Consider the following 15,610-nt stretch of genomic DNA (forward strand, 5'->3'; position numbering starts at 1 on the left):
GTTGAGTCATCAATTACTGATGAAAAGACTTCTAGGCAGAGAGAACACCATGTACAAAAGCCTCTGGCAAGAAGAGTACAGCATGTTCAAAGAACTGACAGAAAGTATGACTGAAGTGTAGAGATCAAGGGAAGACTGGCAAGAGAAGCAGCTAGGGACAAGGCAGGCAGAGGGCCGGATCAAGCATGATCACATGGCCATCTGGGTCCTTGTCTGAAGAAGTCTTCTAAAAGCTTTTTAGTAAGTGACATGGCCAGACTTGCAGTTTTAAAAATCACTGTCACTGTAATATAGAGAACAGATTATAAAAGGGGCAAGTACTTTCTGCAGAGACAAGAGGTTTTTTCCAGTGGTTTAGGTGGAAGTGGGAATGAATGAGGAAGACTGATGGTAAAACTGGTTCAGAGGATGCCCTGGACATGGGAGGTGAAGGAGGGACAGCTCCTCTGTTGCCAGTTTGTGTAACTGTGCAGAGGGTGGCACTCTTCTCTGAGAAAAGATATTAAAGTTACATGTAAGCAGTCCTCATGTTATCTTCGGTAGCTGGCGGAAAAAAAAAATCCCCCTCAGTTAGCACTTTATGGTAGCCAAATTCCAAATACCTAGATAACATTTTCATTAATTCAAACACTGCCTTTTCTCAGCTCTTATCAGTGAACGTTTCTAACATTATTGACTCCTACTTCTACTCCAGATTCCTTGATACCTCCAGATCCTCTTATCTCCCTGATTGCCCTCTGGAACCCACCCCCCACCTTCCTCCTCCAATTCTGTACATTTTTGTTAGATCTGGGGATTGTCTCGTCCATATTCCCTAGCTTCAACTATCTTGTCTTTAAGGATATCACCTAAAATTTAATCTCCACACTATGCTACAAGAAAGAATAAAGTATCTATAGTATATGAGGTAAAATGAAAAAGGAAAAGTGGACAAGCATATCATGCTACTGCTCTTCTAAAAAAGATGGAGATGGGTGAAATAACATTTGCTAATATTTCTTAAATAATATCAAATTACTTAAAATTATACATAAAATATTTTAAATGAAAGAATAAAGGAAAATAAATGGTTACCTATAGGGTAGAGAAGAAATAAGGTATATGGGTAGATTAAACAGTGATAGAAGTTCGGGTTCTCTCAACACACTGTGTTTTATGGATTTTACTTTAGAACTATAGGAATGTTTTATATGTAGTCCTACAAATTTAAATTTGAAAAGTTAAATCCCTAAAAACCAAAAGCAAATGAAACAAATGAATCTGCCTATCAAGTGGGTGGCTTAACTTCAAAGAATTATTTATTTCAAGTAACTTCGAAATATTACAGTGCATGTTAACTAACTGGAATTTAAATAAAAACTTGGAAAAAATTACGATTTGATTGACTATCTCCAGTGCATACATGCAGTGATTGCTGTCTTCCTTGCTTTCTATTTTGACAGAAACAGCACTATAATTTCTACTTTCAGTCCCAACTCTATTCTTCCTTACTCTTACTCTGCAAACCGTATTTATGCTTTATGATCTGGTTCAACATTAGATTCTAACAACAGATGGTGCTGGAGGGAGACTGCAATGCCAGAGGGAAGAAGGTACTTCATCTTAGTCGTCTTGCTATCTGCTTGCATTTTCTGTGAACATCATGCCAGTCAATGCTCCTTCACCCTGGGAGCAGCACTTAGCTCTACTTTACAGGTTTTCCAATCCTCATGGAATCAGCTTTGGAGATAAGGACACCACAGGCCTACTCCTGCTCCTCTGAGGTCCTGCTCCTCTGAGGACAAACAGCACTGCCTCTCTTCAGATGTTTGAGCTGATGTTCCACAAGACCCTTCCTCTAACTTTGCCTAATTTCAACCTTTTCTCTTTGTTCTCTGAGCTGCGTCTTTTTAGTTGCCATATGATACTTTAAGTATTTTTTTACTTATCCTTTCAGTGAACAAGTTTATATCTAATTAATTCTTAAGAATTAAGAGGGCTCCTGATTATACCAAAACTGATGATATACCCTATAACGTAATTATATATATTTGGAGGAAATAAATAATTATGTCAATGTAATTGAGAACTAAGATTTCCAATGTCAGACAAGTGAGATAAACATTAAATTAAAAAAGTAAGATCTACAAATCTAAATTGGACTTATAAATATCAATATATACTTGTGGTGTATTTGCTTTTTCCTTCCTAGACAGTTGCTGCTTGTATATTATCAACAATTAGGCACCCATTACCTCATACAGAAGCATATTTTAACTTTGAAGAGTGCACTATTGAGCCAAATGAAATCTAGTTCTCTTCTTAAGGTCTTCTAGCTACTGGAATCTTAGAAATAGATGTTATATCCTCCCTCAGTAACTTCTCATGAGCATCCAGTCAGGCTTTCAGTTTGCTTAGGGGTGGGAACACATCCATATTTAGTAATCACAGATTTGATCCCCTCTGCTGAATTTGAATTTTCAGCAGACCCACAACTCTCCTGATAACTGAGCGGGTTATCAGTCTTCTTCGGTGCTGTTCAAATGACAGTCAGGGCAGGGAAGGGAAGGGAAAAGGGGAGCCTTCTGTGATCCTCAGCAGGGTCAAGATAGAGCCTCGAAGACTTGCTGCACTGGAGATGATCCTGGTCATCTTATGGGATGGCCCAGAAGGCATGGCTACAACCCTAATTTCTCACATACTCTGTAGCATACCAGGTCAAATTATTATCTGTTTGATGGAAATATAACAGGAACAAAACATGACAGTTAGACATTTGGTATCATATAGAACAAATATCTATACACTGAATTTTTACGCTATCATCTGGTGGTTCTGGCACTAGGGGATGCAGTTTCAGGGTTTTTTGGTGTAGAGAATAGCCATTTGCTGCCTGAGCTTTTGGGATCATTTCTCACATTTTTTGCTCCAGAAATTTGTTCACTTGGTAAACACATTTTGACCATTAATACTAAACTAGGTTGCTTTTCTGTTAAAAATCTGCACCCATTACTTTTCTAAAATCCTAGCCTTCTTAAAAACACTAGTTTCCTTACTAAGGTTAATAAATAGTTTTCTATCACCTTGTATTCTGTTTATCCCTTTCCCTGACACTTAATAAAGATTCCAGAGATTCTATTATAATAATAATTCCACGTGTTTGAGGTTGATGAGCTTCTTCTTCTTCTTCTTCTTCTTTTTTTTTTAAAAGATTTTACTTATTTGACACAAAGAGAGAGAAAGAGAGAGCGTGTGCAAGCAGAGGGAGTGGCAGGCAGAGGGAGAGGGAAATGCAGGGTCCCCGCAGAATAGGGGTAGCCCAATATAGGACTCGATCCCAGGACTCTGGGATCATGACCTGAGCTGAAGGCAGTTGCTTAACCAAGTGAGCCACCCAGATACCTGGCTGATGAGCTTCTTAATAAAAAGATGCCTTAGAGAGGAATCTTGCCTGAGCCCCAAGAGATACTATGTGGCCTAAATTCAAGATCAAGACAGATGGACTTATTCTTTTTTATTCGAGTGTAATTAACATAGTGTTATATTAGTTTCAGGTGTATAATTTTAGGATTTGAAAATTCTATATATCACGCAGTGTTCAACACAGTAAGTATAGTCACTCTCTTTTATCAATAAAAAGTGTTTGCTAAATCATTCTCCTGCAAGGCCTAGAAAAATGACCAGCCCAATGGTGATGAGTATCCCCACACGTATACTGCAGTCTCCAGATATCATATCCGACCAAAAGGAACCAAAGCATCTAACAATACATCAAAACAGAAAGCAGGGGAACAGCAGTGATGATTGTGATTGTATCAGAATGACTCGGGAATCAATGTGAGGCTCCTGTTGCCAAGATGGCACAAGTGGAGCATCAATAACAACAATTACTGTAACACATTTTATGTTAAAAATCCATGAATTTGGGGTGCCTGGGTGGCTCAGTGGGTTAAGCCTCTGCCTTTAGCTCAGGTTATGATCTCAGGGCTTGAGCCCCGCATCAGGCTCTCTGCTCGGCAGGGAGCCTGCTTCCTCCTCTCTCTCTGCCTGCCTCTCTGCCAAAAAAAAAAAAAATCCATGAATTCATGACACACACACCACTCATTAGTCAACCTCTGAAGAATGCTAAGAAACTAAGTTACTACTCTAAAAATTAGCAACTAAAGGAAAAGAATCAAGTGTTTAACCTACTTTTCCTTTATAACAAAGAATAATGAAGGAAGCCTTCTGTTTCTCTTCCAGTTAAGAAATATAGGGGCATGACAGAATGAGACTGTCATAATTTTCCAAGGCTGTAATGTAATATGGGAGCATGGCAATGGTCATTAATGGCCACTGACATCAGGAAAAAGAAAGACAACCAAACTCCTATGCCTCCACACAGACATATGGATCAAAGTATTCTCTCACGCAATGGAACCTGAAACTAAACCAGCCTCTACATTTTTACTGCCAATGTACACAAAATACAGGAGACAGAGAAGTATGTTAAATGACTTTACGAAGATGGCCTGCAAAAGGCAGAATAAGGCTAACTGTATAGGATTAACACCCAGTTTATCTATCATTTATGTTGAAAAGGGAGGAAAAAGAAAGCCAGTGAAGTAAAGGGATAATTTGAGATTAATTAAAAGACAGGGTTGAGACAAATCAACCAAATGCACTGTGTAGGCCTTACTGGATCCTTACAAAAACAAACCACTGTTTTAAAAAAAGAAACCATAATTAGAGCATTATCACTGGATGTTTGATGATATTAAGGAATTACTGTGAATTTCTTTTACATATGAAAATACGGTGGTTATGTTTATTAAAAAATATTTTCCTAGAGAAGTACTGAAAGATTTATGGATTAGATGATATAATGCCTGGGAATAACTTCAACTTAATATAGTGTGTGTCTGTCGGGGGGAAGGGACTGTCAGGTTAAACATAAAACGAGTTTACGACTATTAAGCGAGGTAACGTATATGGGAGTCCATTATGTGAAACCATCCCTTCTCTTGTAATGCTTAAACTTATCTGTAATGAGAAGTTTTTAAAACTTTATCTTCAGCTATAAACTATCCTGAGTTCCAGTTTGAATATAGGTGACATTACTTTAATCTTATAGGTAAACTCAATCATATTCAAAACCAATTCTCTATCTACTTTGCTACCTCCTTTCTCTCTGTGAAAAGCACCAACATCCTGTTAGTGAGGTCCCTCTCACCTCCACACCCAAGCACGTATACCAAACCCTCCCCTCTCCTTATTGCTACCAGGCTAGTTCAACTAACTCTCAGTACGTCTCTCTCTCTCTCTCTCTCTCTCTCTCTTTTTTTTTTTTTTTTTTAAAGATTTTATCTATTTATTTGACAGAGGGAGAGAGAGTTAGGCAAAGAGTAGGCAGGCAGAGAGAGAGAGGGAAACAGGCTCTCTGCCGAACAGAGAGCCGGGGCTCGATCCTAAGACCTTGAGATCATGACCCGAGAAGAAGGCAGAGGCTTAACCCACTGAGCTACCCAGGCGCCCCTCTCATTACCTCTTGCCTAGTGCTTCCTTCATCCCCCATTATCACCTCTCTTGTCTTCATTCCCAAATATACCTCCAAGTACCCTATTCCTGAACCATGTTTAACAACCTTACTATCCTCACTTACCTAAAATGAAGATGTCAATTTGGACTATCTGTAGTTTAATTTATAACTTCTTCCTATTATGTTTTGTGGAAAAAACTGAGTAAACTTACCAAAACTCATTATGCAGAGGCATAAAGCAGCCTCTTAAATTTGTCCTTTAGCTTAGAATCCCTTCAATACTCATCTCTTATCACCATCAATTCATATAGGATCTTAACTCCATCCTGTTAATGATTTATGTTGCTTTGCTTTTGAATTTTCTGGATTGAGCATTCAGATGCACTGCTAGAGTTCATCTGATGAAGCATAATGAGTGAGTGATATGACTAACAAAGTATATCTAGTATAAATATAATCACATATGAAGCAAAGTGACCTGACACTCTAGAAGACAAAAAAAATCACTGGTATTCACAGGGGAACTTTCAGAGGTATTAAGTACTTGACACTGTAGCTCACATAAATAATTACATTTTCATGCTTTAAAACCAGTTTCACAACTAGAAAGTTTATTCCCTGCACCAAGCCCTGTTTTGACCTCTGATGAACTATGGATATTTTTGAAACAAAAGCAGTATTTAAAAAAAAATTTTTTTTTTTTTTGAGGGAGAGAGCAAGCAAACCCATGTGTGCATAATGGAAGGGGGTAAGGGCAGATGGAGAGGGAAAGAGAGAGAATCCCAAGCAGCCTCCCTGCCCAGACTGGGCTCAATCACAAAACCCTGAGATCATGACCCGAGTCATAAGAAAGAGATGGCTGCCTAACCAGCTGAGCTACCCAGGTGCCCCCCAAAAGGGATATTTTAGTTAGTAATGGCTATATTCATTTTAAGTGAACCCTAAATTCCCTCAGTTCCCTCATGAAACAAAAAGTTGAAAATGAAAAGTACAGAAACTTAGCTATGTGATTCCTGAAGTGTCCTAAACATTACCTTTTTGATTTTTACATGTTAGGTTAATAAACATTTTTTTCCATTGTCAGATTCTGTTCCTTCACAGATACTATGTTCCAACTTTAAGGAAATGCCTAGAAAAATCATCAATGAATCATGATTCAAAAGTACACTAATACACTACACTTCAGTGTACACTACAGAATTAAATCATAGCTCACCTCCACCAGAGTACTATAATTCACCCACCAGTGACTGGACATTTAGATTTAAAGGGGCAATAGAAATGTTCTACATGTGGGTTATGGAAATGCCAGGGCGGGGTGGGCACCATTGAGCCTCTAAATCCAACACCCTGGACAATATTACCAAATGAGCCTTTCAAAGAAATACCACGCAGAAAAGAAGACATTCTTAAAATGTAGAAACCATACTGATCACAGACATGGAATTTTTCATATGTATCATTATAGAGTTCATCATTAAAACAGAAAAAATGAAAAAGGTGGGGCTTGAAATAAAAAAAATCTAACTGTCAATACACAGTAAAGTTACAAAAAAAAAAGAGATACTGTCAAATATAGAATAATAGTTTTCTCTCTGAAGGGATAGGGAAGGTGGGGGTACAAACAAGGCTTCTGAATTGGCACTGTTTTATTCATTAAGATGAATTATTCATTACTCTATTCCCTTTTAAAATATTACATAATTTCATAGACATAATGGTCAATGTCAGACACCTTTTATTTTAGAGTCCTTCAACAATCCAGGCCACCTCATTAAGAGGAAGCAAAATGTTTAAGACTTAATTAGTACACTTACCTGATTAGACTTTTCTACTGTACTGCTGGGAACCTCAGTAGTGTCCTTCACAAAAAAATTATCTATGATGTGTCTCTCTGCACATTCTTGGCTGCAAACTGGACATCGAATGACTCCAACTGGGGAAAACAAAATTGCATTCTAAGTTTTTTTGGTTTGCATAGCATAATGATTTGATTGAATGTATATAACTGCAACATGACCACCACACTAAGTTTCGTTAACATCTGTCACCATGCACAGTTACAAAAGTTTTCTTCTTGTGGTAAGAATTTTCAAGATCCACTCTTCTAGTTACTTTCAAATATGCAATACAGCATAAAGTACAGTCACCAGGCTGTGCATTACAACCCAATGATTTACTCATTTTATAACTGGAAATCTGTACCTTTTGACCCTCTTCATTCTTTCACCCACCCATGACCCTTTACACCTCAGGCAACCACCAATTTGTTCTCTATATCCATGAGCTCTCATCCCAAGTTTTAATACAAATACGCTAAACACCAAACAAGCACATCTCATTCAAACTGTAACTGGGTTTTTTTTTACAATGCCCACTTTCTTCAAAGTCCTATCTATTATTACTTAACACAAAGCAATCCAGTTTATATATATACGTGGATTATATGTATGCATGTATGTACACATACAGATATATCCCACACCTAGTTTATTTAATAATGAATAAAAGTTCATTATTTTAAATGAGATGCCCCTCTAATAACCCCATGGGCTGCTCTTTTATCGGTTAGCAACTCCCCTTGGCAGTGGTTTTCAAAATCTTGTGTGGAGTTTTTAAAAAGGGACTTCCAGTTTTCTTTGGACCTACAGAATTAGGATTTCTGAAAGGGGAGTACAAACCTACTTGTTTTGCCTAAAATCTCCATGTGAGATTAAGAAACACTATTGTGTTTCCTTTAACAAGGCAAATATGTGTCTTGGGGTGGGGAGAATAATCTTTCATAGTGCTTGGTAAAACAGTAAGTAAAAACTAATTAATGAATTAAAATCTAAATTGATTAAAATTTTAAAAATCTAATATTCACTTGATGCTGTAATTTCTACCAAGGAGACTGTGATAAAGTTCCCAGGTACATTTTTTTGTAAAATGAAATGCATAAGAATGAATATAAAGTAATCCAAAGGTCAATTTCATTTGTATATACAAGCAAAAAACAAATTTTTTAAAGAACCCATTTTACAACAATAACAAAAATATACCAAGTACTCGGAAATAATTGTTTTAAATATATAAGGTCACTGTGGAGAAAAATGTTAAGTTGTATTTAGAAATATTAAAATATATCTAAGTAAAGAAAAACCATGTTCACGATGGTAAAAGATACCAATTCTCCCCAAATGCATCTATAGATTCAATGCAATTTTAATTATCCTAACAGGAATTTCAACAAGCTGGGGGATATGCCTACCAAGTGAAGGACTTATTCTAAAGCTATGGTAATTAAAATGGTGTAAAATTTATGTAAGGATAAAAAAAAGTACAACAGAATACACATACACAATACCAGAAATAGGCTCATATTTAAGTACATTTTATACAGGATAGATGTGGCACTAGGGATCAATGCGAAAAGGGATGAACTTTTCAGGGTGCTATAGTTCTCCAAAGTGGGAGGGGATGAATTAGATCGTTACCCAATTAAAAACAATAGTTCTTTCAAAAGATTAAGAACATTGTAACTTTCCAAAGAAATATAAGAGAACATCTGTGTAACCTTAGAGTGGGAATAAATTTCTAAAGAAACAAAAACCAAGAGATTAAGGGCAAGGTTAATGAATTTGATTTCATTTACGATCAGAACTACAGCTAGTCAAAAGATTACCATGAAGAAAGTGACAAGACAATGACCAACCTGGGAAAGATATACCTAATATGTGCTACTAACAATGAATTAATAACAACAATCTGCAAAGTATGTGACAAAGCATTTCACGAAAGAGTAAGATTGAATAAACATATTTTTCCTTATTCCTCTAGAATAATAGAGCTAAAACCTCTAGGTGTTCTATACAAAACAATCATAAGAAGACTGAAAGAGAGAGGGAAGACAGCAGACTAGCTAGAGTCCTCAGGACCTGAGGGGCGACACAGTAATGAGTTCACTGGATTTTCTTTTAGCCTCATATATTCCAAAGTAGGCAGTCATGAAATCACCATCCTATGTACATCAACAGGTATAAACAAACAAAAAAATCCCACAGAAACCTGCTCTCTTTATCCAAAGGACCAGGAAATGGGCAGCTCACCAAGACAAAACTTGTAGACAATAATTGCTCTACTCCAGCCAAACACAACAGATAAAATTGTGCTCTTTTTCCCACCAGCAAAGGTCTAGTGGGAAGCCTAGACTTCCACCCTGGCCAAGTAGAAACCAAGTACCCCCAACCACACACTGCTGTGTCTGTCAGAGAAGACTGGTAGGGAGCTGTGGCTTTCATCCTTACTGGGCGCTAATTTGGCCCCCTGCAGTATTAGTGGAGATCATGGGAAAAGCCTGAATTTTGCCCCTCCAGGACAGTAATGCGGTACTCCTCTACCTCTGTGCTGGGTTGGCGTTAGAAAAAGACTAGTGGATACTCAGAACTTTTACTACTGCCTACCAGTAACCTCTGTCCCCACTCCTTACATAGGTCAATGAAGAACAATGGGAAGTGTTGAACAGACACCCATGCCCACCCCCCCATTACCAAGAGAGGTATCAAAATGTAACAAGAGACTTCAACCCCATCCACCAGTAGTAAGGAGGAGGCCCTCCTCTTCCAGATGTTAAGGGAGGCAGCATAAGAAACATGGACTATTCAATTTCAATCTTACAAAAGACAGAAAATAATAAATATAAGAGCAGAGACTAATGGAATTGATAACTAAAGTCAATCAAACAAAAAGCCGGTTATTTGAAAAGGCCAATAAAGTTAACACACCTTTAGCAAGACTAAAGATGGCAAAGGAGAAGACACAATTTACCAAAGAATAAAAAAAGGGAATAGCACTACAGATGATGCAGGTATCAAAAGGATAATAGAGGAATACTAACACTAGTCACAGAAATTTAACAATGTAAGTAAAACAAATTACTCAAAAATACAAACTACCATGACTTACCCAGGATGAGAGAATTTGAAAAGCCATTTGGAAATTGGCTCTGAACAAACTGAAACACTTCGGTGTAAACCTGGCAAAACATGTATTGAACTTATATGCCGAAAACTATAAAATGCTGATGAGAACAAACAAAAATCATCTAAATAAATGGAGAGACACACAGCATTCATGGATAGGGGTAATTAGTGTAGTAAAGATGCCAATTCTCCTTAATGTGAGCTGTGGTTTTTACACAATTCCTAATATCCCAGCAACATTTTTTTGTAGATATAGACAAGATTTTTAAATTTATATAGAAAAGCAAATGTATAATAGTAGCTAAGTCAATACTGAAAACAAGAAAGAGGAACTATTCTATCTAATTTCAAGATATTACATAGCTCCTATAATCAAGAATGTCTGTTACTGATCAAGAGATAGACAAAGATGAATAAATCAGGACAACTGAAATAGATCCAAACAAGTAGGGCCAATTCATTTTTGACAGATGTGTAAAAGCATCTTAGCACTCAAAGTACAAAATGCTGATGAGAGATATACTGTGTTCATGGATTGGAAGATTCACTGCAGTAAAGATGTCAATACTCTCCAAACTGACCTACAGACCAGTATATTCCTATCAAAATCCTAAGCAAGTAAGTATACACTTTTTAAGTATAGACAATGTTATTCCAATATTTATGTGGAAAAGGAAAGGAACTAGAAGAGCACAGATCTGAGAAATGATTCACCATATATAAAGAACCCTCAAACCTCAACAATGAAAACAACAAACATCCATTAAAAAAATGGGCAAAACACATGAAGATTATCATTCTGAGTAAAAAAGCTAATTTCAAAAGGCCACTTATGAATGATTCCATTTACATAACATTCTCAAAATAAGATTGTAGAGATGGAAAATAATTAGTGCTTTGCCTGAATTTAGGGATGGAGTATGGGGAAAGGAAAGGGTAGATATGACTACAAAGAGAGCTTTGGTGATGATGGAATAAAACAAGAACGCTAGTATCTTGATTGTGATGATGGATATATGAATCTACACATGTGATAAAATGGCAAAGAACTATAGGCACTATTTTATCAGTGCTAATTTTCTTGTTTTGATTTGTACTAGATACAGAAGATGTAATCATTGGGAAAAACTGGGTACCTTAGATCTCTCTGTAAATTCCCATCAATCTATTTTTATTTATTTCAAAATATAAAGTAAAAAAAACAGAACAAAAACACCCTAAAATGAACTAACATTTCTTCAGTGTTCTCCTTATATGCACTGCATTATCCTCATAAAGATGAGGAAACAGATCAGAAACTCCAGGTAATCTGATCAAGGTCACACAGTATTGGAATTATGATTTGAACCCTTGGCTGACTGACCCAAGTGCAGGCTCTGTACTGCTACACTTTACAAATATGTTTAGAAAACCACGGGTTAAAAGATCATGTCATTTTGATAGATAGGATATTAGTCCATGAATTAATCCCTGGCATAGTGCTCAGTAAGTATTTGGTAAGTGATAAACTCCTTTAATAATACACATACCATATGATTCACAATTCCAACACTGAGAAACTCTTATACTTCAGCATGAGAAGGTATGTTCAAGAATGTTCATCACAGGGGGGCGCCTGGGTGGCTCAGTGGGTTAAGCCGCTGCCTTCGGCTCAGGTCATGATCTCAGGGTCCTGGGATCGAGTCCCGCATTGGGCTCTCTGCTTGGCAGGGAGCCTGCTTCCCTCCCTCTCTCTGCCTGCCTCTCTGTCTACTTGTGATCTCTCTCTGTCGAATGAATAAATAAAATCTTAAAAAAAAAAAAAAAAAAAGAAGAATGTTCATCACAGCATTTCTTATAAAAGCTCACAACTGGAAACAATCCAAATGTCCATCAACAGTAGAAACAAAATACTGTGATATATTTGAATAATAAAATACTTTACAGCAATGAAATCAATTCACTTAACCTACAGATATCGATATGACTGAGTCCCAAAAAATATTATGTTGAGTGAAGAAAGGGAGTGCTAGAAGAATATTGACCATTTAAGTTCAAAACTCCAAATACAATCCAAATAAAATATTAAATAGGAAAGCATACATAGATAATTAACTATAAAGAAAAGCCAAGGCAATGATTAGCACACAAGTTGGAGAGTGGCTAGAGGAAAGAGGAAAGCAGCAGCAGCTCCTCTCCAGTACTGACTTCAAACCATCCATTGTTCCTGAACTAAACTGTTTCCAAGGCCTAAAAGCAAGGGGAGATGAATGGGTGCAAATGAGACCAGAGGCCCAGTGAAAGACCTGCTGGCTTTTGTCAGAGCTCTCTTCTAACTCTAGACTAGTTACTAGATGTCTATTAATCCTCAGAGCAAACCAGTTCTAGCAAATCAATAAATATTATCCCCATCTTACAGATCAGAAAACTGGCCACCATTACTTGCCCAGGGTCATAAAACTACTAAGTGGCAAATGTGGGATTTGAATCCTGCCTAATGACACATCTTGTACACATTCTACATGGAACTCATTTAAATAAAAAGAGAGAAAATATGGAGTTCAAAACAATATAGAACTAGGTTGTTCCTTTTATTGATTGCTCTATAACCCTTAAATCCTTTTGAGCTTCTATTTCCTCTTCTGTAAAACAACAGTAAATGATAATGGTGACCATACTGAGAGTCTGCTATGTTCCAGTTATTGTGCTAAATGCTTCACACTCATTAGAACAAATACGAGGCAGGACTGTAATAAGGATTATATGAATAAATGTATAAAAAGGGCCTACTGATGTCAGGCTGATAAACCTGTGCATTACAAACTTTGTACCTTCCAACTAAAATCAGGTACTAAGGGATACCTTCTGAAAGGATCAGTATGACCTCATTTGTCTGATTCCCTCAAACTATGCTCTACTAATGCTATATATGATTTCAGAGCCATAAATGCACCTCTACCTAAAAGTAACAACAGGAAAACAAATACATAAATAAAAGTAACAATGGGGACTAAATGTCAAGTGTATCTTAAATTTGTGTCTCTACCCAAACTTCATTCTAAGCTCACGATTTATGAGAATAAGAAAAACCAGACATTGCATATCATACAGTAAACAGCTGACACCTATATGAAGGAAGTGATTCCTTTGACACACTATTCTGGGAAGACTGGGAATAATGTGAAAACAATTCAACTCCCATTTTTGGAATGGGAAAAGTTGAAATCCAAAAGACAAGCAGGAAGTCAACTTTATAATTAAAAGAAAGAGTAAAACAAATGGATCTCATAAATGCTATAAATTGCTTCTCTTAACTGATACTAAAAGTAAGAATATGGAGAATGTCCTGGGAAGAAGCTAAACAAGGAAATCACCTATTTATTGAAATGATACTTCAGTATTATATTTTTCTGCATTTTAAAGGAAAAGGACTATTGGAGTTATATGTTCATTATCTGTCTAAATGTAAATTTCTATGTTTGCTAAATGAAATCATGAAACATGGATAAGGTTATAAAACAGGAGTCACAGGATTATACACTTATGAAATTATACACTTATAAAAGCACGTAGAATTATACACTTATAAAAGCATGTAGAATTAAAATGAACCTACTGGTCTTATTCTTTTTTCTACAAATTAAATGTTTACAGCTTTTGGGTTCTGAGATATGAGTATTATCTGCTATCTCCTTTTTGTGAAGTTTTGGTTTCTAAACCTAAGCATAATGCAGAGTTTCTGTTTTGACATTAAGTACCAAGAATGATTGGCAACTCTGACTACTCATCTCCACAAAAGAGACATGTGGATTTAAAGTCTCTTATTAAACACTGTGGATCAGAGACACAAGTGAGTTGAATGCTAGGACCATGCAATGGATCACCACCAATCAGGAATCTATAGTTCAACATCCACTGGAGTTCTAAAAAGTAGAGGATCTAGGGACGCCTGGGTGGCTCAGTCAGTTAAGCCGCTGCCTTCGGCTCAGGTCATGATGCCAGGGTCCTGAGATCGAGTCCCGTATCGGGCTCCTTGCTCAGTGAGGAGCATGCTTCTCTCTCTGCCTCTTCTTGCCACTTTGCCCGCTTGTGCTCTCTCTCTCTCTCCCTGACAAATAAATAAAAATCTATTTTTTTAAACTTTTTTTTTTTTAAGATTTTATTTATTTATTTGACAGACACAGATCACAAGTAGGCAGAGAGGCAGGCAGAGAGAGAGGAAGGGAAGAAGCAGGCTCCCCGCTGAGCAGAGAGCCCGATGCGGAGCTCAATCCCAGGACCCTGGGATCATGACCTGAGCCGAAGGCAGAGGCCCAACCCACTAAGCCACCCAGGCACCCCTAAATAAAAATCTATTAAAAAAAAAAAAAAGTAGAGGATCTATACAGTACAAAATAATGCTCTGTCCATGGTGCTATCAATACCACCGATGGCTTCCTACTTAAGCATACATACACATGTATATAACAAAAGACCTTATTAAATACTACCTACAAGAAACCCAATTAAATACATACATAATTTTTTTAAAAAATCAATGGACAGAAACAGATACACATTCAACAATAAGCCTATAAAATCTGGAGGACTTTATAATAATATCAGAGTACACAACAGAACAAGAACCATTAACAGATACAATTTGGGGACAATGTGTAATAATATACAGGTCAATTCCTTACAAAGACAGTATAAATCCTAAATGCACAGGCATTTAATTAACAGAGGTTCATAACACAATGTTAAAAACTGATACAGCTGAAAAGAAAAACAGACAAATCCACATGATAGAGGTTTCAACTTTCCTGAGAAATCAGTAAGACATAGACTTAGAAAGATATAAAAGACCTGAACAAAAGAATCAAATAACTTGATATAATTGATGTTTAAAGAATACCCAACATTAGCAGAATATATATCCTTCAAGTGTGATTGGAATATTTACCAAGATATACCATATGCTGGGCAACAAAACAAATATGAATAAATTAAAAGAACTAAATATACACACAATCCATTCCATGACCACAATGAGATAAACTTGGAAATTAGAAACAGAACTGGAAAATCCCCAAATCTGTGGAAACTAAACAACTGATTATCATGTTAATGAAGAAAGGCATTTAAAAAAAAAAAAATCAATGATCTAGGAAGCTTCCATGTCAAGAATTTA

General features: G+C 36.7%; 1 protein-coding gene across 2 annotated transcripts in view; it reads right to left on the reverse strand.

The window, feature by feature from the left end:
• The window catches only part of LOC111152016 (tripartite motif containing 24), a 92,988-nt gene that overhangs the window by 49,337 nt on the left and 28,041 nt on the right, over positions 1-15,610 (reverse strand). For both annotated transcript variants that reach the window (XM_022510286.1, XM_022510285.1), the window contains exon 2: positions 7,315-7,433. In XM_022510286.1, the coding sequence (XP_022365994.1) occupies positions 7,315-7,433 (119 nt within the window). The remainder of the gene's footprint in view (positions 1-7,314; positions 7,434-15,610) is intronic.

The sequence above is a fragment of the Enhydra lutris genome, unplaced genomic scaffold (genome assembly GCF_002288905.1).
Source record: "Enhydra lutris kenyoni isolate GAN:26980312 unplaced genomic scaffold, ASM228890v2 scaffoldscaffold27, whole genome shotgun sequence".
In the NCBI taxonomy this organism is placed as follows: Eukaryota; Metazoa; Chordata; class Mammalia; order Carnivora; family Mustelidae; genus Enhydra; species Enhydra lutris.